Source organism: Camarhynchus parvulus, chromosome 1 (assembly GCF_901933205.1).
Source record: "Camarhynchus parvulus chromosome 1, STF_HiC, whole genome shotgun sequence".
Classification (NCBI taxonomy): domain Eukaryota; kingdom Metazoa; phylum Chordata; class Aves; order Passeriformes; family Thraupidae; genus Camarhynchus; species Camarhynchus parvulus.
In genome coordinates this window covers 111,326,034-111,350,176 of record NC_044571.1, presented here as the reverse complement: position 1 = coordinate 111,350,176, position 24,143 = coordinate 111,326,034, and the positions used below count along the sequence as shown (strand labels likewise).

The window sequence follows — 24,143 nt, the reverse complement described above, 5'->3', positions numbered from 1 at the left end:
AGGTTTGGGCAGTAATGTCCTGCACCACAAATGGTGTTTCTCATGATCAGCAATGCACTTGTGAAATTTGGGCCTGTTCTGGACAAGATTTCTGGTGTCCACTCAGGTGAAAGGCAGTGCCAGGGCTCTTGCAAACAGGAGTGTGATGATTCTGCCTGGCTGAGCAAAGCAACCCCAGGAGTAGCTGCCTGCCCTAGGCCTGCTGCTCTGGCTTTCAAAGTGAACCTTTAGCCCTCACTATAAATCTGATCCACCCCATCCAGCAGAAGGCACTTGGGAAGAGCTGACATTCCAAAATAAAAACCTTATGGGTTTTGATCCCTTTCTGGTGTGTAACGTTAGATTTTGGGAGCACAGTAGGATTTAAAAATCTCTCTGAGCTGATGATCCCAAGCTCTTCTTCAGAATGTCTCAGTGAGCTCTCTGTCCCTGCAGTGCTGCATGACTGGGGCTGTCCCTGCACGGGCTGGCAGAGGAAGGCAGAATGTGACCAACCAGCTGCATACCAACTGCACTGAGTCAGTGTCAAGCACATTCATATGTCCTGACACACCCCTGAGCTTTTCAGAGACACTTCCCTACACTACATATGCCTCTTCAAACATGAAAATTAATTTCCCTTAATTGCTCAGTGCCTGTGTCAACTTTAATTCAAGATTTTGTTTCATTTATTTCACCTGAGGCCGTGGCTTTGCTGCAAGAGAAATCCCAGATTTTGCCTGAGCCAGCTATCTCAGGGTAACATCTCCTAAAAGAAGGTGCCTTTCCTAGAGAGGCAGCTCACTGAGTTAGTCAGACCTGTTCCCTCTTCCTTTCCAGGTGTAAACTCCAGGCACTTTTGCTTCTGGTTTTAGGTAAAAAATGCTGAAGCATTGTACAAGTGTTCCTTGTACTAGGCCACAGAATTTGTGTATTTAAATCTGCTTCCTCTGTTTTTCTGCTGGCCTTATAGCTGCACCACATTTTCATGCAAACTGATCTTTTTATTTGCTTTCACAGGCAATCTGTCAACTGTAGAAAAGGGCATTAAGTGAAAAATGTTACAATTCTACATGAGATTATAGAATTGACTTATTATGCTCTTCCTTCAAGATTGACAGAAAAAAATAGGAATGTCTGTTAAAAACATTGAGAACCTCTTAGTTGACATTTCTGACCTTTTACAATTTGTAGCTATTTGAAATGTTTGCAGTGAACTACAACTAGTTGAAGCGGCCAGTGGACTTTGATTTGACTCACTATTTTAGGCGCATGTTCCATCAATAAGGAAATAAAGCGGATTTTTGAAAAGCAATCAAGGCCCTGATGATACAAATCAGATCAAAATGAGTTTTTCCAAACAGAGGCCTCTGCATCACTTGGTGACTCTGTGCCTGGCCTGTGTCATTGGGGCACTGCACTGATGACAAAGCCACTGATAAATGCAGTTTGTTTCAGCTCTGTGTGCTGTGGGGTTTTCCCTTGCTGTTCCATTTGCTGAGGGAGCACAAGCTAACCCAGAAGCATTGTGGGAAATTCAACTGAAGTGGGCCAATGTGTGCATCACATCTAACAACTGCAATTGTACTATTCCCACTAAAACTTTGTGCTTTTCTTTCCTCCTTCCTCCTGCCCCAGGTTTTTGCTGAGCCTTCCATCAGCCTGTTCAGCCTGGAATGCTGCAAGGGCAGAGAGCTGCACTTCAGTGAAGCAGTCAATTCTGTTCTGAACGAGGACCTTCATTTTTACACCCAGTCTGTGTGGGTGAGAAGTGGATTGTAAGTATGGAAGGAATATCCCTGTCAGTTTTGCACTGTAGGAGCTAACATTGTCTCATGATTATTGCCTTGTTCATAGGATGGTTTACATTCTTAACTTCTATTCTGAGGCACAGACTTTACAAGGCAGGTAGTGTAAACTTGGAGTGCCTTTATTAACAGGCTGTAAAATGCCAGCTATAAACTGCAGTGATTTAAACTACTGCAGTGGCTCAGGGAAGCTTGATGTGCTGACTGGCTGCCAGAGAAGCAGCAGCTTCTGAGAGGAGCTCTGGGTGGATCTGACAGCTGGAACAGTTATTTGCTTCTGTTATTAGTTTAACCCTTCTCCAGGAGTGTGAGTGTACACCCAGGTTCTTCTGTGAAAGCATTTTCCATCTGCAGCAGTGGCGTTCTAACCTCTTCCATGTCTCTCCCTTTCACCTTTTGGAAGAGCTCCCAAGTGTTCTGTTTTCAGCCAGGTTTTCAGCCTCCACACCCACAGCAGCAACAAATAACTTGCAGAGGCTCATCCTGCAACTGAGAGTGGCTGGAAACTGCTGTTCTCCTAATGGGACACACATTTCCTATGTTTATGTTTGACCTTTCCCTACCTTTTCCACGTGGGCAAGGCTGTAATTTTCTTGAGAGAATAGTGAACATAAGCTTCCCCACAGAGCTTTGCCGGTTCACAGCAGTTCCCAACATTTGTGCCACTTCCAGCCTGAACCTGTGCTGAAAATACAGAAGTGTGTGTTGTCTGGAAATTCAATCCCTTTGCCCCAGCAGTTGGCTGAAGGAAGGGTGACGGCTTTGGGACCACGTGGCAAGAAAGCACAGGACAGTGCAACAGGCCAGCCCCTCCTGCATCTTTCTGCTCATTTTTGGGTGTCCAAGCCAGGTTAGCTGCCTCCCTGTCTCTGGGATAGGTTCAGGGCAGAAATGCTGCGTTTCCTCTGATATTTTTTCGATGCTTCCTAGGAAAGAGAGTAAAGGTTTTCCCAAGGATGGCGTAACACAGCTCTGGAGGCTCCCCCACTTCAGGCTGTGGTCAGTGCTCTTTGCAAAGCAGCAGAACAGCAGCAGTGGGGAATGGGGCACTGCACCATCCCTTGCCATGGCTGGGTTACACTCAGCCATTGCTCTGGCCCTTTGCATTTCTCCCTTTGCCTTTGGTAGGCTTTCTCATCAAAGTTTGCAAAACCTAAGTTGGCCAAAAAAAAAGTGTAAGGGAAAATATGGGTTGGGGTTTTTTTTGAAAAGGGGTGGACCCTTTTCAAAAGGGTTTAATTAGTAAAAATTCTCACAACTTTCATAATGGAAAAATTATCCAGAGCTAAAACTATGCTTTTTGCTCTTAAGCATGTGTGCAGATTCACCTGTGCACTTGGGTTTCAGTTCTAGTGCCCTCTGGTCATCCTCTTTGTCTCTGTACACTACTGGGGAAGCTCATCTTGCACTCATCCTTGTTTCATCTCAAACACTTCATGCTTGTGTTGTGGGTTTTTTCCTGAACCAGTGAAGGAGAAAATCTGTTCTGAATTGTGAAAAATTGTGTTGCACAGCTTCACTAAAAGCAAAGTAAAAATCAGTCAGGGGGAAGTCTGAGCTGAGTTGAGCTGTGCAAGAGATTTCTGGTGTGTTGATTTTTAGTGTTGATTTTCCATGGTTTACCTGTGTCATTTTCATTGCACCATGTGCTCTGTTAGCCACAGAACACCACACCTCTTCAGTAAAGTATATCAGTGTATTTAACAGTTCACAGGAGACTTCCACAGCCTGTCCCCATCCCACACAGCACGCAGGTAGCCTAAAGGCTGAGGGTGTCAGGTGATTGTGGGATGTTCTGGAGGGTTTGTTTGCCTTATCTGGGATTCAGAGTTCAGGAAGGCAGATTTAGAGGCTTTTTTGGCTCCTGGTCCCAAAGCCTGCTGTCAGCTTTGGGCAAATAGCAAAGATTTATGTAAATACTGCTATGGCATCTTGCTGCCAGGCTTAGGTAAAAGGCTCCTTCCTGAGCCTACTGGCCACTTCAGTAAGGCACAAACCTGGAATCTGCCTTGGCAAAGGGTACTGGGGTTCTCAGAGGTGTGGGAGAGGTGGCACAGCCTGTGTGAGAGGAGAGATGGGTTCTGCCTATGTCACTGAATGCCAGGAGACCAACCTGGCTTCAGATGGTGATCACTGTAAGTCTTTCCCCTCTGTTCCCTGTAGATGTCTGCTTTGAAACTGCATTCCACATGAGACTGTTCATGCTTCAAGAGTAATGTTAACAGTGAATTCTCAGTGACTTGACAGAAACCATTGCAAAGGGAAAAAAAGCCAGGAATGTGTTCAGAGTATAAGGAAGACACAGGAGTGCTCAGGCTGCCCTGAATACCTGCTAGTCAGGAGGTGTGGACTTTGTTTGAAGAAACAGGGACCCAGCCTCATTGCCAGGCAGCTCTCAGCTGGCACAGTTGGGCCTCCATGGAGCCCTGAGCAGGGCTGGCTCTCAGTTTCTCTGAGCTGTGGGCACTGGGCAAAAGCAGTTCCAGGTGCTGTGAGGCTGTGGGTGTTTTCTCACTGACTCAGAGCACAGCCATCCCTCATGTTCCCAGCAGCTGACCTGTACAACAGGTAACCTGGGAAACCAGCACTTGCTTTGTGCTCAGAGCAGTTCCTGAGTCAGGCATTCAGGAGTCACTGTCCACACAGCAATATGCTATTGATGCAAACAGAAGGGATCTGTGCTCCTGAGGCTGCCTTTGTGAGCAGCATTTACTGAGCAGATGCCCAGATAACAAGGGGTCTGTATGAACCAGTGCTTTAACTGGGTGTCACAGGACTCAGCCACGTCCATGTCCATGGTGTATTCATGACAGGAAAATCTGCTGCAGCAGGCTGCGGGGTTTGGAGTGAATACCTGTAACGTGTTTTCAGACAAGTGGAACTGTATAAAAAGCTAACAAAAATATGAGATGAAATCCTCTCATAATTAATGTGCACAGCCAGGCAAAGCTGCAAGTGTGGCTCCCTAGTTTCCTAACATAGGCCTGGCTGAAACCAGCATTATTCCCATCTGGGCTCATGCAGAGGTTCTCCTTTTTGTGGGGGAAAAAGTGGAGGGGGAAAGGGGAGATGGGAAGTGTAGTTTATAAATTTTAGGCAGACAGACAGAAAACAGGTCTGAATTTCAACAGAAGGCAGTCATCCCACTGAAATGGATGGCATTTTGCAGCACACAAAGAGAGGCATCACTGTGGAGAGCTTTGGGGGCTTCCAAGAGCACAGTTTAGTTTTGCTGTGGATAACAAGTGCCCTTTCACGTTCTGTTTTGTGTATCCAGGTGGATTGCCTACGAGGGATGCAATTTTTTAGGCAAGCAGATTCTGCTGGAGCCCAGGGAGATTTCAAACTGGAGTGAACACAGTGGCTGGAAAGTGATTGGCTCCCTTCGTCCTGTGAAGCAGGTACTGTAAGACTGAGTGAGGAAAAGGGGTTTTTATGGACAGGGGTTTGTGCACAGGTATCAGCACATTGGGGTGTGTTGTACTCCTTAAATCAGGCCTAATGATGACAGCCAGAAGGACCCACTGAAGATTGCTGAAGCAGAAAATGCCTCTTGTAGCAGTTACTGAGATCTGTGTTAGGTTCCTAAAGGGAAATAATTCCCAGTTTCTTGGTGCCAAGTTTTGTTTTCCTGAATTGCATGTTCTGTGGATGCTCTATTTTTACATTTTTGCCATATAACAATATAATGAGGAAACCAATTCCACACTGGCTTGTTTCATAATTAACATAAATAGAAACAAGAGCGAATTTTATTGTGCTGTGGCCTGGATTTCCAAAAGAGGCAAAGCTCATGCAGTTCCCATCAGGTTTTCCCTCTCTGTCTCACCCCAGGTAAATCCTATTTCAGTCTCATTCAGATTCAGGTCTCTAAACCATAAAAGGTAGCTAAACGTGTACTGATACAGGTTTTGTTTATGGATGCTTGGTGGGAGAAAGGCCTTACTGTCTGTATCTCAGGGTTTGTTTTAATATGGAAAAAAAAGATGTAAAGCTCACAGAAAATAAGCTGTGCTGGAGTTGGGGTTCCAACAGAGCTGCCCTTTGTAATTCCCTGCTCTTTATTTGCACTGAAATCAGTGAATAACAGAGCAAAAGCTCAAACCCTGCAGTAGCCCTGCAAAATCCTCCTTATTTTTTGAGTAAACCAATAAACAGGGATACCAGGTCAGTGCCCTATTTTCCATGTATGTTCAAAAACAGTGGTGCATTTCTCTGCCATATATTCCAGTTAGTGAGAGCAGAAGTTGCTGGATATGTAACTCAGCGAGTTCTGTGTCCCAAGAATTAAAAGCTTATGGAGTGCAGCCCCTTTACTGCCCTTGGAACGAGTGAAATGTGCTGAACTGGGCATATTTGCAGATCACAGGAATTAGTTCTATAGCCATAATTACATTCTTTGAAAAAAGACCTATCTGCCATTGCTGTTTATAGCTGCCCATCTGCATGTGAAAAACCACTTACTGTGCTTCACATGCACTGTTGGTTTCCAACCAAAAAATTACTGAATGTCCTCAACTGAGAACAAAGACTGAACATAGATGGAGGGAGAATGGTGGAGGGGAGGCCCTCTCACATCAGTTTGCTTGTTCTCTGTGTTGTAAATCTCTTCCCTCACCCCGTTGCAGCCAGCAGTGTACCTGAGGGTGAGGAACAGGGCCCAGGGCAAGTACCTGAGCGTGGCTGGGAGCCTGGCAGACGTCCGGGCGGCCTCGGTGTGCGCGGCCCCGCGCAGCCGCAGCGACTGCCAGCTCTGGCTCTACTGCCGGGGCCTCCTCAAGTCCAAGGTGAGTTTCAGAGTGGTTTTCTGCTAATGCTGCCCTTGATGGTCTGTTATTAATATTTTTTAAAAAGCTGATGGTTTAACATTAAAAAAACGAAGTAACAAAGATCACCACCTTTGGTCAAGCAGCTGGTCGGGTGTTGAATAATCTGTTCTTGGCTTGCTTCCCATGATTTACTGCCATATGCTCAGTGCCTGAAAGAAGTCAGGCACAAAAGTGAGGCTCTGTGGCCTGAATCTCACTGCTCTCCTTTTGTTTCTTAGGCCAACAATACCTGTCTGGATGTCATTGGGGGCAGAGACCTGCCTGGGGCCAAAGTCGCCCTCTGGACAGAACATGGGAGGGACAGGCAAAAGTGGAGATTCAACGAGGATGGAACCATCAGTTCATACCTCAGTGAGCAACTGGTGCTTGATATTAAAGGTATTTAAAAACAAAAACTCTCAAGCTCACAGGTTTTACATGTGTTTCTTGATTAAGGTTAACTTCCATAGTCCAGCTTTTTTTTTTTTTCCTTTGGTCTTAAGGTCAGAAACTGATTCGTACATTCCCTGTCCAGTTGCTTGACAGTGGGACAAGAAACTGCAGGGCAGGGAGGAACCTTTCTCTTTTGATTCCAGAGGTTTATTTTGATCAGATCAACTGTTGTGCTTTGGGGAGTTAAATAGTGCAGAGGGCAAGGACTGCAAGTTACAGAAGACAAAGTGGTGAAGGAAAACCAACTACAGAATAGCTCAGAAAGAGAAAAGGAGTTGAAAAGAAGAAGGCTGGTTAAAACTGTCATTGCTCAGTTGCAGACACCAGCCCCTACCTCATGGAATTCATATTTTTCAGCTGATTTTCCAACTTAGTCACACTTCTCAAAGATGGTGTGTAATTTTTATGAGTATTTCTTTCAAAAGCTTTTCCTTCATGACCTTCTTTTGTTTTTAAGGAGGAAATTACTATGACAAGAATCACATCATTATGAATCAGCCAATAGAAAACAGACCTTCACAGAAATGGGACATTGAAATATTGTGAGTAAAATCCACCCCACAGAATGGACTTTTTGTGGGCTACCAGTATGTAGAGGGGAAAAAAGTACCCAACTACTGAAGTCACACACCACTGGAACCATAAGCAGCAACTCCTGTTTTCCTTCATGCCAAGCACCAGCTCCTAAAAGAACTGAATTTTGCACAAATCTGGAAGATGGGAGGTTGATCCAATGTCTCTCTGCAGGGAAGCTGATTCTGCAGGGGCTGCTCCTGTGAAAGTCAGCATTACTCTTCCTCTGAAGTATGAAAGGTAAATGCAAAAGAGCAGGCAGAGGTTCTGCAGCATGGGAAGTGCAAGAGATAAGAGGGGAAAGGCTCTTCAGAAATGCTCTCTTTACCTTCCTCTCACCCTGCTGGAAGCTCACTGAGGAGTGAATGCACTGATGAGCTTCAAGGAACTTGAGTTGGGCTTTTATGTCCCAAGTGAGACTGTTTAGGCTCCAAGTGATCCTGAATCATGTCTCTCATCAAAATGCAATTTGTTTTGTTCATAAAGACACCTTTGAACTGGAATTCCAGCTCAGCATGTGAAATGAGGCAATACAGGGGCCTTTCACCCCCTAAGTGATACTGGTAAGGCTTTGTCTTCTCTGCTTTTAACAGCACCAAAACCAACTCACCTTGGCATGTATTCCCAAAGGTGCCAGCAGCTGCACTCCAGGGCTGGCTTCATGGTCCCAGCACAGCTTGGGGACATCAGGGTCATTGTGGTACCAAGGACAACTGATGGGCAGAGCTTGGAGTGCCAGGGCTCTCCTCAATTTCCACACTATGCAACCAAAGCTAATGCTCCAACAGAGCCAGACCTCACTGACTGCAGGTGCTGCTTGAAAAGTTTTTTCCTGGCTCAGCCACAGCCCCTTGGAAGGCTGTGAACACCTGATGGGGAAGAGAAGTCCCTGAGCTCCCTGGCTTCAGCAGCACTAAATTGATCTTCATTGAAAATATATTTTTTCCAGCATTTGTACATTCAGGGTATGTATTTCTAGGACTATTTAAAGAGTTCAGGTTAGCTGAAGACAGCTATTTGAGATTCCAAAAGCTATGCCAGCTGGGCACTCAAACAGGATCATCCTCAAACAAAGACATAACTCTGAGTTTGCCATAGAAATAAAATATATGGATGTCTATTTTTGTATGAAATGGAGTTCTATATAGTACTATTTAAAAAAGAAAAATCTACTTGCACTTATTATTTTACATTCTAAAATTATCATAAATCTGCTGTTTGAGTAAGATCCTCAAATGTATGTATATATTTTTTCAACTAAAGCACTTGTTAAGCTTTTTTCCATACAAGTCAGTACATCAAGTGTTCTGCATGTGACTTCCTATATGAAAATTTAAAGGCCTGTGTAAAAGTTGTAGTTTTTTTAAATGAAGAATGACTAAATCATACTTGGTGTCTCAGTGTTACATAACAAAGTAAAGCTGGCTTTTGTACTTAAGAGACCTTGAATGTAAAATGCTAAAGCATGTATATTTTAACTGTATAAAACTTTTCAGGAGAAACATTTTGCCAGTTGGATTCTTTTTAAACAAACTAAATAATAGTTTTCAGCAGATGTTGAGTACATTCCTGTAAAATATTTCTTTTCCAATAGCCAAAAAAGGGGGATAAGTGTATTGACTATGTGGCTGTGCTGTTACATGAGATTGCATATTAAAAATCAATGAAGTATTAAAGTAACTGCACCAGACTCATCAAAACCCACTCAAGAGAATACTGAAGATATAGATTCCAGCTACAGGCTTTTGGGTTACTTTCACTTGAAATTGGTGCTGGGGGAGGTACAGGATAAATATTATTCTTTGCTTATTCCAGGGATGGCAGCATCTGAGGGCAAAGGGGTTTTCTTGGGCAAAGTTCCCTGTGGGAACAGCACATGCAGCTTTTACCAGGAAGCTTTTGTTCTGTCAGGGCAATCAGACAGATTTTCCTGCTGATGAACTTTACAAATGAAAAAAACAGGTTAATGGTTTATGCCCAAGGTCTTTGGAGCCTGTTCCATGTATAACTTTAGATGTTCTCCACCTCCCAGCAGCTCTCCAGAGGGAAGGGGACACCAGAGCACTGGGGGTACTGAGGAGTGACTTCATCCAGCCACACACCTGGAGCTGTGGCTCACTTACCTGTTTTTCTCCATGTCCATTTTCCCAGAAGTGTGGAATAACAGCTAACATTTGGCACCAGAAAGTAGCCAAGATACTGCAATGCTCTCTTAGCACTACAAACCAGAGGCTGGATGGATTAAAAAAAAACTAATTTAATAAACCTTGGTCTCAAGAGATGCCTAATAGCCAGGAGCAGCTAATTCACAAAAGCATCAAAGAACTTCAATCAGACATTCAGTCCAGAGTGACAAAGCAAGGTTTTCTTTCTCTGCATCTGAGGTAAGGTTGAGCTCTTTAACAGTAACAGTGCTGCTGCTCCAGATCTGCTTCAATGCATCCAAGTATGACAGAGGGAACCGCAGCCCGTGACTCTGCCGGGGGAAAAGAGACAGAAAAAACCCTCAGCAAAGTGCAGTGACTTTATTACACACCAGTGTGTGAGGCTGTGGGGGGGAGCAGCAGGAATGTGCTCAATTCCCACAGCACACTCCTGTTCATGGGAGCAGCCTCCAAAAGATAAGAGTTATTTTACTTAGAGGTAACTCTTCCATGCTGTAGCACATTTTACAAGGATGGATGTTTATAGAACATGTGACAGCCTCCTGTGGTTTCCACACAGAAGAAAAAAAAATTTAAATTTACCCTCTTCTCTTTTTTAAGGGCAGGAAGGAAGGTCCTGGGATATCTATGTGCAGCTCAGGTACCAGTGTCCAGCCTCAGTTCTAAAGGAGCAGTGAGATTTACCTCAAAAGGACAATAACAGCCTTGCAGCAATGGCCAAGCCAAGGCCAGGCTGTGCTCTGCTCTTTGGTGGAGTTGTGCAGACCTGAATTACATTTTAGAAGAGTGAGTTCTTCACTCCCAGTGCTGACCTGCCCCCAGGCTGAAGTGAGCAGCCCTACACAGGGTGTTCCAGTGGCTACAGGAGCTAACACAGGTTTAACATGACAGAAATGAGGTGCAGTGATCCCCATGGAATGTGTGCTACATTGTCAGCAACCTCCAACGGGACCTGCTGAAGGACACACAAGTAAGAGAAGCTTTTAGTTGCTCCAGCAGCTTTGCTAACTGGGCCATGGGGCGTGCACAAGATATCCCATTAGCATCTCAAATGTTTAATTAAGCATGAGATCACATTAGTTAGTTCTACTGTTCACTGCCTGGGTTGCAGCTTCAGCTCATCCTGGTACTCTGGGAATGGGCTGAAAAACTGTGAGTGCTGAAGAACACAGCCAAACCCACAGTGGCAAAATAAATTTTGGGGTGTGTTTGCAGGAACAAACCTGTGCCAGGCCATCCTCACTGGCAGTGTCATCCTCTGTCCCCATCATGTGAGTTTCTCTCCTGTTCTTTAAGGAATGATACACATAAACCATGTCCCTGCGAATTTCATCCTAAAAGACAGCAGGAAGAAAATGGTCACAGGTGATCCTCACCCTCACCTCACTCCAGTGCCAGCTCCTTAATTCCAGAGGCCACTGCTACAGCAAGGAAAGCAAGTCATCACCTTCTCAACTGTGAATGACCCAAGAACCACCTCCACAGCAAGAAGGGACTCTCCAAAACACCTCTGAAAAATCTGTTTACAACTTTCTGCCTTTAAACTGACCCTGCTGGAGTCACAGGAATGATGCTGTGTAGAAAAAAGCCCATTTAAGGCACCTCTCCTGAAAAGTCTTAATGAACAGGTGTGCATCAATCAGTCTCCAGTCTGAGACTGATCTGTCTCTTAAAAATCACATGCCCATTATCAGTCCTTGGTCAAGGCTGTGCAATAAAATTGGAAAAAAAGTTTCCAAACCCTACACAGTCTCACAGCAATGTGGACACAAATAAAATGGAGGAGAAAAATCAAAAAGTTCTGGTATGTTTTTCTTGAAGGGACACATTCCACTCATAAAGAAAACAAACAAAACAAAAAAAAAACAACCACAAAAAAACCCAAAAAAACTTTTACAAGATAACCCATCCTGTGTGTGTTCCCCCTCCCCATTTTTTTTAATTAATTTTAAATTAAGATAACAAAAAAGCACTTCTCTAATTTCATACTAATAAACCCTCACAGATGAGCAGTAAGTAAACACAGAATGATATAAAATGCCACTATCTATGTTGTGGAACATTTTATAAGTGCCACTGTCACCTACTTAGGTACAAAGATAACTCAGTTGTGAAGACTAAATGCAACCAAGAGAATTCCCCCTTCTTTTCAAGAATCCTAATTGTATAACTTCTTCATATTCTTAAATACAAAGATCTAAAAAAAAAAAATCTATTATCCAGAGCTACAGAGGCCATTTCAGCTGCTGTAATGACCTACTCCCCACATGATTCAGAATCACAGACAATATAATTCTGTACCTCCCTCCAGAAGGCTGGAATGTGCTCAGCAAACAGCCTAGGGATCTCCTAACAGCAATAATGGGATGCAGGATGCAACCAGGCAGAACTGCACAACCCTTTTAGCACAAGAGTGCAACAATTCACGTGCCTCCCACTCCCCACCCCAAGCATACACAGGGGGCTTCTTGTACTTACAGCATTCTCTTGATCTGGTTCCACAGTGATGACAGCATGGTCTCTAAACTGTAGTCTGATTTTGCTATCTATTTTTGGCAATTTCCCACCTAAGAAGAACAAATTCTCCCTTAGAAAAGGAAGAAAACCAGACATGATACAAATTGAGCCCCCTGTGCGTTACCCATTCTCTCGTAGCCAGATTTTTTTGTTAACCTGTGTTTCCACAGCCACAAGTTCTCAAACTTGTGTTGGAAAGAGAAATGAGAAAGATTTTTAAATTTTAGGATAACCTTTATTTCAGTCTAAGGGAAAGAGGTCATCTCTCCTACCAGACACCGGGAATTGAGCAAGAGAGGTGTGCAAACACACACAGAGCCAAGCACCACACAAAGCAGGGCCCAGACTGTGATCCTGGCCTGCCACAAAATGCTACAAGTTTTAAGAGGCAGACTCAGGCACCACCATCACATCAGCCAGCTTTGGGAAGTTCAAACTCTACCTGGAGTCAAAGGATCAGAGTCACATCCCAGGCATGGCGGCAACCGGTGCGTGATGAAATCCTTCTTCATGTCGGATGATCTCAGCTCCCTGGAGCTCTCCAGGCTGTCTGCAAGCCTTCTCAGAAGGCTGCTCAGCTTCTTGGTGCAGTCAGCTGTGTTCACCTGCTAAACATCCACAAAGGATTTGAGCTGAACAAACCAGGCCTAAAGCAGTGCAGCAAAGCAGTGAAAACCTGGACACTCCTCTCTTATCTTTGCTCAGTCCCAAACCAAGCTTTGTTTCGTTTACACATTCCCCAAGAGCTGTTCACACATCAAAGCTGAAGCAGGAGGACAGGACCACCATAAGGATGTTCCACAACAATTCACAGCTTCACTGGCCTAAAGATTCAGAAGCTTGGCCTGACAGAACTTTTTCTGTCTGACAGATCACCTGGATGCACCATTATTCCCTGAGTCCCACCTGCACTAACCATGAGCAGTTGCCTTGGAATGCTTGTCCTTAGTGCCATATCCTCTTTTGCTGTATCAAACACCAGGCCAGGAATTGCATCCAGTAAGAAGTCTCCCCAAGAGCTGAAGGACAGGAAGAAGAAAAAACATCACTGAAATAGTTCACTGAAACAAAAAAAAATCTATTGTTCCTAACTAGTTAATATATAGAACAATTATTAAAGTCTCCTGTTTTTTTTATTATGTCTACTCAAATGATTCATTGTCTGCCACCCAGTGGGAAGAAAGAACTCTGGTCAATAAAAGGAATTGGACATTTACTTCTTAGTGCTTCTCTTGCCCTCAGTTCCCAAATGTCTTCAGCTACTCACTGCTCTTCCAAACTGCCCTGCTTATCCCACACATGCACACCTCTGTGCCTGCTGGGATCTGGTCCAGACAAACTCTGCTTACACAGAGATGTCCCTTTTATCTTGGTGCCTAAAAATACCTCTAAGTGCCGCCTCCACAGCTATTTTCAAATTCTCTTCAATTTTCCAAGGAAATGTTTCCACATCATACTTCCATCTACAAGCCCAATCAAACCACCAAGACTGCTGCTTATTTTACCTTCACTTGCTGACAGCAGGGCCAGAGGAAGGCTCTTACACTTCACTGCCAATAACCTTAATGGATGGTGATTCCACTTTTTAACTTGGGAAGAAGAGCAGTCTTGAAGCTTTTGCTGCTCCCTGCTCAGCCATGGCAGACATCCCCAGGGAACGTGCTCCTGACAAGTCACGCACTGGACTGGCCCTGGGCTGGTGCAGCCATGGAGAAACTGCACTGATTCCACACAATCTCCAGCAATCCCATTAGAAGGAGCTGAATCCTTGGCTTCCCAGCACCCAATAAATCCCTACAGATCAAGCTGGACAAACCCTGCTGTGCACACTGGCCACAGAGGAGTGACCAGCAGCACTGACACCCTGGGTTTCCACAGCAGCACAGCTGATGGTTAGAGATTTGTCTCACCTAAAATATGCCCAGACTTGTTCTGCCCTGTTCTGCAGCTGACAGAAATCCTTCCCAATTCCTAAGTCAGGCCAATAACTCCAAGCCCAGCACCTGAGAGCTGATAAGGTGGCAGCAGCAGCATTTTCCCCTGTGTGATAACAATGTTTCAATGGGGAGGACAAGGACCTGACCTGTGTCAAAAGAAATCTGACTCTCATGCATGGGGTAGAAAATGAAAAACACAGATTAGCAGAGAATATTTGCATGGAAGAATTTGTCTGAAGAGGTGTGGGTGACCATCAAATACAGGAGGAAAGCTGATAAAAGGAATAACCCATGGCTCTTTATCTGGATTATGAAATGAACAGCAACTTCAGCCACTGGTGAGGGGTTTTTTACAGACAACAGTGAGTTTGCAGATGTAACATTATCTTCCACATTAAAGTCTCCAGCTGGTAAATAATAAATAAAGCAATTAAAAAGCAATCAAGCTTGCTGCATGAAAACCTGGCAAAGAGGCTGCTTCAAATAATAATGGTCTCACTCCCCTCCGTCCCCCCCCAAACCTTCAGTTACTGCTACCTCAACACTCAGATTCTGTCCCTGACAGCAGGGCACCTATGTAATAGCAGGGTATCTGCCTATATTCCATGTCACCACATCCCTGGGGGAAGCTGGCATGCCCTATCCCCCTGTGATACCCACAGGAAAACAAACCACACAAGGGCTGCATGAGATGAACACAGGAAAGACCCAAGCAGAGCTCATTACAAGGTTATTTTTTTTAAGAAACAGGACATCACTTCTTTGAAACACCAGCTTCAGGTCTGTACTACTCACAAACATCACCTGGCAGAGGAAAGCCATACAAAACAAGAAATAAAGAGGAATTACTTGTTCTGGTAGGTGCTGATGGTCACGTGTGTCGAGTGGGAGATCCCATGAGGAGTGTCAGCCTGGTGAATAGTCCCTCTTGGGAAGTACAGCAAGTCACCTGGCTGCAGGAAAATCAAAGAGAATTGATACATTTAGGCCACTTGGACAAACCTTACTGTAGTCCAGAGAAAATAACACTAAGCAGACAGACTGACAATATATATTCTTTCAAACTCACAAAACTGAGCAAGTCTCCAATGTACACTTTAATAACATAAAGCACTCTAAGCCTGAAGTCCAACTCCTCAAATTTTCCAACCTACTGTCAATATTTGCTCTACACCTGTCTGCACACGAGCTTTTAACATGCTAGAACATGCACAGTCCTGCTGAGCTGCAGCAAGGGGACAAAGAATCAGCTGAGATGAATCTGCAGGTAATTCAGTGCCCTGGGAATTTGGTCAGATCATATCAAAAGAAAAGGTCAGTGTTTCACAAGAAAAGCCAAATAGTCTGCAAATTTTGGTTAAAACACTTAAAAAAAATAGAACCTTCCTCCTCCCCTATCTTCTCTCATCTATGTAAATTAAATATCTCCACAGAGAATAACAGAGACTGGGGAAGTTGAGACAAGAAAGAAGTGCAAAGCACATTGAATTGTCTCTACAAAGGAAAAATCAGTTTACTCATGCCTTTTCCTATGAACACCAGCACAAAGAGAAAGGTCACAAAGCAATACTGATGAAATCTGATTCCATTTTAACCTTATGGTCCTTAAACTTGGTCACATCAGCTACTTCTAAGAGCCTACCAAGCATGATTACTTTTCTTGCTACCACATCCCAGCCCACCTGAAGCAATAAGATTATAATACCTTTAATATGAATTCATGTGTGGGACTCCCAATCCTCTCTTCTGGCTCAACGTTGTACTCCCGAGCCAAAGGCACCGTTGGTTTGTAGAGCCTCCAGTGCTTCTCTCCTTCCAGCTGGAGGATGAACACCTGCAGAAGACCATGAATCCAAACTTTCTGGGGGGCCTAAGGAAGCCCTGCTGCCCCTCACACACCCAGCTCACCCGGTATTTTAATTTATCCTCTGACTTGCCAAGTCTGTGGAACCAAGCGAGAACCAGGGACAGAAATACTGGCAGAGGTTGCTTTTCTGACAAATACTGATTTTCTCCTGCCCTGCTCCCAGCTACTCCCCAGCACAGCAAATACAATTCCTTTCATATCACCTCTTAGATATCTAAATGCACAAATTTACCTTTGAACCAAATTCTTGTACTCTATTTAGAGACAGCAGAGAGTTGTGAAGTGTGATCTGCTTTATCCTGAATTTCAAAATCCCCATTCCTCTCCAGTCACTTAAACTTAGCCATTACTATTAGTACAAACATTTAAAAGGAAACACTTGCAAATAATTACCCCAAGTTTTCAGTGGAAAACCAGAACTCTTTCTAGAATGTTTATTGTGGGGGAGAGGTGGAAGCACACACAGAGAAGCCCACAAAGGGTCCCTCAGACATGGTGGTGCTGTCTTACCTCGACATCATCATAGTGAGGGGGAAGGCCCTGAGACCCCTGGGGAGTGATGTAAACATTGGAGCCCACCAGAGACCCAAAGTAACACTCCAGCTTCTCCTGAATCTTCCACAGCTCCTCCTATTAAAAAAAAAAAAAAAAAGATGCTGTTAGAAGATGCTGTTAGTACTGAAGAGGTCAGCCAAGCCTGGCTGCCACCAGCCCGTCACTGGGGAAGAATGGTGACATCCCCACAGGAACACAGAGCCTGGGAAGCAGCTTCTCCTCAAGGCAAGCACTGTACGCAAAGGAGATCTGCCATGAAAGTAATGGCTGAGCCAAAAACTCTGGTGCCTCAACAGAACACTGATGTTTGCTCTCTTCCCTGTACCAACTTCAGGCTGCAAAACCAGGCAAAAATGAGCCTAGACAGAATAAACCACCCTCATCTCATCAAACAGAGAATACCACAAAGGTTAGACACCTTTTCCAAGTGACTCCAATTGTTTGTGCTCAAGCACAAACTTTACTCATTCATACCCAACATGAGACAGGGAAACATCAAGAGATGCCAACAACTGGGATCCGTCAGTGAGACTACACGTGGGACTCAGCTGGGTATTTGGGTCCTTATTTGGGCCTTAGACTGTGCTGACACCTTGGGACAAAAAGGACTGCCTAAGTCAAAGTACCTACAAGTATCCAAGTCCTTTACAACAGTGCAGCACCACTGTCTCCTTCCCATGCACAAAGACAGAGGACACTCAGCTAAAATGGGGTGGTCACTTCCATGGTGCAATTCAATGCTAATCCATTGGCAGGAATGGTGGAGTGTCCCAGAAGTACCTGACATGGTTTCACACCTCATCCTTGATTAAGGGGAAGTGGTACAAAAATCCCTGTTTGCACAAGGAAAAAGTGGAGAAGAAGAGATAACTTAAGCACAAATGCCTAATTATCATATATGCATTTTAAAAGCACACTTAATACTACAGAAAAACATTATAGCATGAATCAGACTTTGCTCTAACTGCAGAGCACTGAAACATGATGAGCAGTGCAGAAGTAAAAACTGTGTTTTAATACAGTTCCTGTAAAGATTCCAGCAGGTCATCAATGCCAACCTCCCCTGGGGCAGATATGAAACCATGTCTAGTGCCACTCAGCAAAAGCCACACCACATTATAAAGCAAGCATTAATTGCATTAATTACAATGAAACAATCCCACCTTAAATCTCTGAGGTTGATGAAACTGTATTGTTGCCTTCTTCTGGTCAAAATCCTTCCTCAGCTGCATGTAATTCACTCTACCTTCTTTATTTAAAACCTTTTTTTTCCCACTGACACACCTGCAGACATTCACATCTCGCCCGTAGTGCAGGCCCTGGCGGCACAGCTCCTGCAGGTGGGACAGCTGGAACAGGGACTGGTAGTAAGCAGCCACCAGCACATCATTCCTCTGAACAAGCAGTGGCTTCTGCTCCCAGTAGTCCCTGAAAAACTCCTCTTCCTCAATGGGAGAGATCAGGCTCCTGAAGAGGCTCTCTGGGCTCTCAAAACTCAGGACCGATGGAGAAGCAGCTGCGTCCAACTTGGGCTTCTTGCACTGAGCCTGTGTTTCCTTTGCCACATCTGCAATCTTCCCTCCCTTCTTGGGCATCTTCCTGTCCAAGGGGAGAGAAACCCAGAACAATCAGCCAACAGCACAACCTCAAGAGGTTACAGGCCCAGGGCAGCAGCTCCTGCCCCACCCAGGGGGATATCACAGTATATTGGGCACAGCTGTGGCTCCAGGAGCTCACTAACTGCTCCCAGCCCTCTCCCAAACCTCAGCAAACTCCAAAGGGCTCTGCTGGGAGCTCACACCCCACAGCTGGGTTTGTACTAAAGAACATGTGATGGAACCCAGTGGATCATTACCAATGCAGGAACTCACCCACACAAAGAACCTGTGGGCAAGGGGACATGTAGCAAGAGCTGCAAATTATTTAAAAAAAAAATCAACTCAGTGGCAATATGCAGAGCAAGGTGGAGAGAGGGGGCAGGATCAGAAACTTGTATTCTTATTACACTTCCTTCAACAGTAACAGTTTACAAAAGAGGGAACATTTAGGCCTTTCTGTTGATGCTATGTAATTACTAAATCTACAACCTTAAAACTTGTAAAATGTACCACTTTAAAAACCAAAATGTCAAGATTCTGCTTTGATTTCTGCCAAGCTGTCAAACTTTGTGCTTTATGTAGAATAAAAATGATTCTTTCATACAAGTACAGATATTTAATTTTAAAGCTGAAAGTCATTTACTTTGTTTTTCCACAGTATGTTGTGTAGAATTATGCAAGAATAAAAAAGCCAATTCACAAATGGTTTGGCTGCCAAGTTCTCAGGAAAGTTAAGGCACAAATTGAGTTAGCAGTAGGTCTAAACCATGTGCACACAGACTTGCCTGGAGTCTGCTCCAGCATTTCCTCCCCCAGAGCAGCAGCAGCAGCAGCAGCCTGGGGAGCTGAGCTGAGCATCCTTTGGATGAGCCAGCCCCATCCCTGGAGCAGCACAGCGTGGCAGCCAAACCCAAAGTGACTCTGGGCACGTCTGGGTGAGTCTGAGAAGCCAAGCCATGAGGAGGCAGAACATGCTGACGCTTGCACTGCTGAGTAAAAATGGCACCTTTACTCCCAAAAGCAAATGCCATCAATGTACTGAGATGCTTTTGCCTGCACAGATTCCTTATCCTGAAACCTAAATTCTAGTTGTGGGGGGTATTTCCAAGCAGCACAAAGTTCTGCGCAGCAGGACACCCTGCAGATCTCCCAGGTCCTGGGCAATCTTCACCAGCAGTTCCTGGAGCAGCCTGTCCCTCAACAGTAACCCATGGTCTCCTCAGTCCTGCAGGAGGGAATTCACATCACCACCTTCGCAGCAGGACGGACATTCCCAGCAGCAGAAAGCCACTGTTCTACATGAGGCAAGGGAATGCTTAAAAAAATTAAAGACTGAAAATTAGTCCCTGGTTGGCAGCAAGATCTGAAGATGCTGCTGGCACTAGGATCTAAAACTGGTGCTCCCCAAATGTCAGGAACACAAATGCAACCAACCCTGAATTGATGGATTTGAATTCCAGACCTAAAGCCATCATTTCAACTTCTCAGCTCACCTCAAATTGATCTAATGAAGTTAAATCCACACAGGTACTGTTCACAGAACTCTGCTTCATTTACACCATGTGTTTCTCTGTAGTGTTTGGTTACTTATTACAACTGCAAACCAAGGATTGGTTTGGGTTGGAAGAGATCACCTTTCACTCAATCCATTTGGTCAAAGCCTTATTCAACCTGGCCTTGAACTTCCAGGGATGGGGCAGCCACAACTTCTCTGGACAAGCTGTCAGGGCCTCACCACCCTCACCAGAAAAAATCCTCCCCTGTATCTAATCTAAACCTACCCCCTCACAATGTAAAACCATTCCCCCCTGTCCTGTTGCTACAGTCCCTGGTAAAAAGTCTTTTCTCTGTCTCTCTTACAGCACTGAAGTACTGAAAGGCTGCAAAAATATCCCTGGAGAGCCTGCTGAACCAGCCCGGCCCTCTCAGCCTGTGCTCACAGCAGAGAAGCTGCAGCTCTCCGATCATTTTGGTGGCATCCTCTGGATTCGCTCCATCAGTTCCCGGTGCTTCCCGTGCTGGGGACGCTGGAGCCGGGTGCAGCTCTCCGGCTGGGGTCTCACGGGGCAGGATCCCCTCCCTCCCTCCCTCAGGCCCCGCTGCTTTGGGTGCAGCCCGGGACACGATCCCGGACAGGCTCCGCATGGCCGCCTGCGGGCCCGCTCTTCACCTCCCCACACCCCGGGTCCTTCTCGGCACGGCTGGAGCAGGAACCGAGCAGCACAAGGGGCCGCTCCCGCCTCGCTCGGGGACAGCTGTGGTCACCAGTGCCACTCGCACAGGGACACAACGCGTGTTCCCGCTCGGCCCGGCATCTCCGTGAGAAGCAGCGGGAACACAGGCGGGCACGGCGGCTCCGGGCACACGCAGCTCCGCCGCCCCTCCCCTGCCTTGCCCTCCCCGTCCTTGCCCTGCCCTTGCCGCAGCCCCGCACTCACCCTGCGGGCGGGAGGGAGGGGATGGATCGGATCGGGGCCGGGCTGTCCCCGGGGCAGGATGTGCCGCTGCCGCGCTGGGGGTCACGGGAGGAGACGCTTCCGGGCGGCCGGGAGGAAATGCTGCGCTGCTCCGGTGTAATTCCTGTGTGTATTCCAATGGGAACGCAACGGTGTCTCCGCTGAAGTTATTCGGAGCATTAAATTTTGCTTTGTACACACAACAGTGTCTGGGCTTTAGCTGCGCGATCTTTTCCTGGACCAAAATCCTGTTCCAGAGTCTCTCTGAAGCTCCCCCAAAGAAATCTTCAGAATCCCTACCGAGCACATGAAAAGTTTCAGAAGTATTTTTAATTACCTTTACTAAAGAGGCCTGTTAATGGCTTAGTTTACACTGGCTAATGACTTCAGGAAAAGATGTTAGGTAGGCTTTGCTAAAGCTTTAATCTTGTGTACTGATCGTTTGAAGAACTATAAAACCTTTAAGAATGAAGTTGTCCGGACTTAAAAGTTTGCATCACCTACACTAACACCCACAGGATGTTTCTTTATTACAGATGGGTGTAGCAGCAGATGTTAAAAATAGTGAGGCCACATCCTGCACCTCAGCTGGTGACAGAAATTGTGACAAGCTGTTATTTGTGCTCCAGAAATCCACAGAGTACCCTCAGCATGACTGCCTGAGTGCCATCGGGATGAACACTCACCTAGTGTGTATTTACATCATGCCTGTGGTGCTTTAACTCACACTAAATGCTGTGGGATATAAAACCCACGCATGGGACTGGCTGCAACACCAGCAGGAATGGGAAATACTCGTGAAAACCTTTTTAAAGACTTCCGTGCTGGTCTGCAGAGACAAATGGACTGAAAGTATTTATTACCATACCTGTCAGGAAGTTAACACACACTTCACAGGGTCATGGGAGCTTAGCCAGCCCTCTAGCACCCTCTAGACAAGAAATAGTTTGTTGAAATACTGTTTGTTATCCTTTACTATTTATACAAGCAATAGATTTTTAAAGCTTAATTTATCCTGATATCATCCCTGTTATTAATAAAATAAAAATTATAAGCTTTTCTGTAAAAGCATGGAGTTAAATGTCATCATCATTTACAAGAGCATGTAGTGACAGGACAAGGGGGAATGGCTTCAAACTGAAAGTGAGGGGGATTAGATTGGATATTAGAAAAAAAAATTCTTTACTGTGAGGTTGGCAAGGCCCTGGCACAGGTTGTCCAGAGAAAATATGAATATCCCATCCCTGGAAGTGCTCAGGATCAGGTCTGAGCATCCTGGTTTAATGAAAGGTGTCCCTGCCCAATACTCTGGGTGAGGAGAACCCCTGGCCAATGGTTTCATCCATAAAAACAGCTTTCTCCACCAAAAGCAAGCTCTGCAGCTCTCTGGCCCCTGCACAGATGTGCCTGGAAGGTAAATGCAGGCAGGAATCTCTCCACACCCCCCATGAGAGGACCAGTTTGCTGCAGCCTACACAGGGCTCATGCATGCTGTGCTGCAGGGCTTCTGCTGCTGCAAATCCTGCAAGGAATTTAGAAAAGGGAACTGATTTGGAGTCTTTTCTCCATTGGAGGATGAGGCTTCACTGTTGGCTACACAATAAATATTTCTTCTTGTAGGGCAGGTAAATATGTGAAAACAATGATGTTATATTAGTTCATGTGAAAAGTTTAGAAGACACATCTGGAGCAACTAGATGGGATCTTCTGAGGCAATCTGGAGCATCTGTGCAGGATGCCTCACAAAGGCAGTGCAGGAGCAAGGCTGTGATGGTGTATTTTTATACACAGCTACACTATACATCTGCTCAGCTGGAGCTCTGGTGTGCTCTTACTGTTGCCAAAGCCTGTGTGTCCTTTGGCTTTGCATTCCCAGCATTGTCATTCCTGGTATGGTTCTGCTTTCCATGACAGGATTTCCTGGAAAAGTATCAAAGCTGTCTCAGCTCTGATACATTTGTTTGGCAGCGATCTGTCCCACTGACTCCGTGAGATTTCAGTCACTCAGCAGGCACCATGTCACCACTTCTCCAGCTCTGGAACTGGGAGCTTGACAAATGCAGCTCTTTGAAAACGTTAAGTGACATCAACCATGCTCTGAGCAAACAAGATGGGACAAAGAAAATAAGTAAATTAAACAAGAAAAATAAATAAATAAATAAAATAAAGAAACCAGAGAGTGGCTTAGGCTTCCAAATTTATTCCCACTTCCTTGACCAATAAACTTGACCAAGAATTTACCTTGTGACACTTTTTGTCACCAATGATCATTTTGAACTTCAAAATTATCATTTTGATCTGACTTTGTAAGTATAAACTCAGCTCATTAAATGACAGACAAACCCAAGGAATTTAGTGGAAAGTGCTCCTTATTTGGGAAAGTTACAAAAGTAATCTTGATTATTTTCTGGAGCTGTGAAAACTTTCTGTGTTTATTCCTGAACATCCTTAATTCAGCCTCCTTAGCCTGAACCTAAGGATATTTCCATGCAGGATTTACAGGTTTGTGTTTCTGTTTTGGCACAGCTGTTTCCTTTTATTTCCTGGAACTATGCTGGGCACCACTGCTGCAAGGGGTAGATGCAGCTTCTCCTCACTGGAACATTCAATCTCAAAAGCCAAAGCGAGAGGGAGGGAGGCAAAACCCCAAGTTCACGTGCAACAGAAAGCAGAAGAACCGAAGGCGTGGTTGGTTTGTTCTCTTGACAAAGTTGTCTCAAATCTCTGTCTCAAAGCCTGTGTTTCTAAGCCAAAGGTTCTGCAGGAAGCAGGGGATTACAGCAGGTTGAGGTGAGGCAGAGGTGTGTGGGTGACTCGTGAAGGACACAGCTTGTGCTGGGGATGCTGCTCATCCACCTGGGAAGTGGCTGCAAGTGCACAGGGTCTGGGACCTCTGTTATTCCTGTGCTGCCTCAGGTGAGCCACATTCTTCAAAACAGAGGTCCCATGGAGAGTCATGGACAGCTGACAAGGGTGAAGGGTTTTCTTGAAGTGTTGCTGATGCACAATCTACAAAGCCCCATCAGCCTGGCTTCCTGCTGGTCCCTACTGCACTGCTAAGCATCCGAGGGCAGAGGCTGCTGAGGTGCACAGGGGTTGCCCAGGAAAACTGGAATGCAGGAAGTGAAACAAGGACAGGAGTTGTCCCAAGCTGTCCCAAAGCCATTGGTGGCGACTGCTGACCAAAATGGAGCACAGGTGAGGAACAGAGAGGCTGATTTGACAGGAAGGGCTGGAGTGCAGACACAGACAGGGCAATAGCTCAGGTGGGAGCTGCTCTCTGTTCAGGGGGGTGACAAAGGGCTCCCTTAGTGAGCACACAGCTCCTGTGCTACTGCAGTGGAGCCTGTGCATGGGATCACCCCAGAGAAGCTCTGTGTAGTCCAGTTGGAAAAGAACCCAGACATGTGAGAGTTTTTCATGAAGA

General features: G+C 45.4%; 2 protein-coding genes across 3 annotated transcripts in view; one reads left to right on the top strand and one right to left on the bottom strand.

Moving 5' to 3' along the window:
- Positions 1–9,373, top strand: part of CRYBG3 (crystallin beta-gamma domain containing 3) — an 81,708-nt gene extending 72,335 nt beyond the window's left edge. The window contains exons 18-22 of the mRNA XM_030945093.1: positions 1,618–1,757; positions 5,065–5,188; positions 6,416–6,574; positions 6,835–6,994; positions 7,506–9,373. Coding sequence (XP_030800953.1) covers positions 1,618–1,757; positions 5,065–5,188; positions 6,416–6,574; positions 6,835–6,994; positions 7,506–7,594 — 672 coding nt within the window. The 3' untranslated portion in view covers positions 7,595–9,373. The remainder of the gene's footprint in view (positions 1–1,617; positions 1,758–5,064; positions 5,189–6,415; positions 6,575–6,834; positions 6,995–7,505) is intronic.
- Positions 9,374–9,858: 485 nt separating this feature from the next.
- Positions 9,859–20,769, bottom strand: RIOX2 (ribosomal oxygenase 2). 2 transcript variants are annotated; one of them, XM_030945107.1, is made up of 10 exons: positions 20,699–20,769; positions 17,826–18,261; positions 16,618–16,737; positions 15,946–16,074; positions 15,090–15,193; positions 13,220–13,322; positions 12,746–12,911; positions 12,265–12,353; positions 11,010–11,120; positions 9,859–10,097 (listed from the first exon to the last, which is right to left on the bottom strand). In XM_030945107.1, exons 2-10 carry the CDS (start codon positions 18,255–18,257, stop codon positions 9,939–9,941), a joined length of 1,413 nt encoding a protein of 470 aa, XP_030800967.1. In that variant the 5' UTR covers positions 18,258–18,261; positions 20,699–20,769; the 3' UTR covers positions 9,859–9,938. The 2 variants fall into 2 exon arrangements, with proteins under 2 accessions (XP_030800967.1, XP_030800975.1); XM_030945115.1 differs by lacking the exon at positions 20,699–20,769 and adding an exon at positions 19,754–19,790.
- Positions 20,770–24,143: the final 3,374 nt, after the last annotated feature.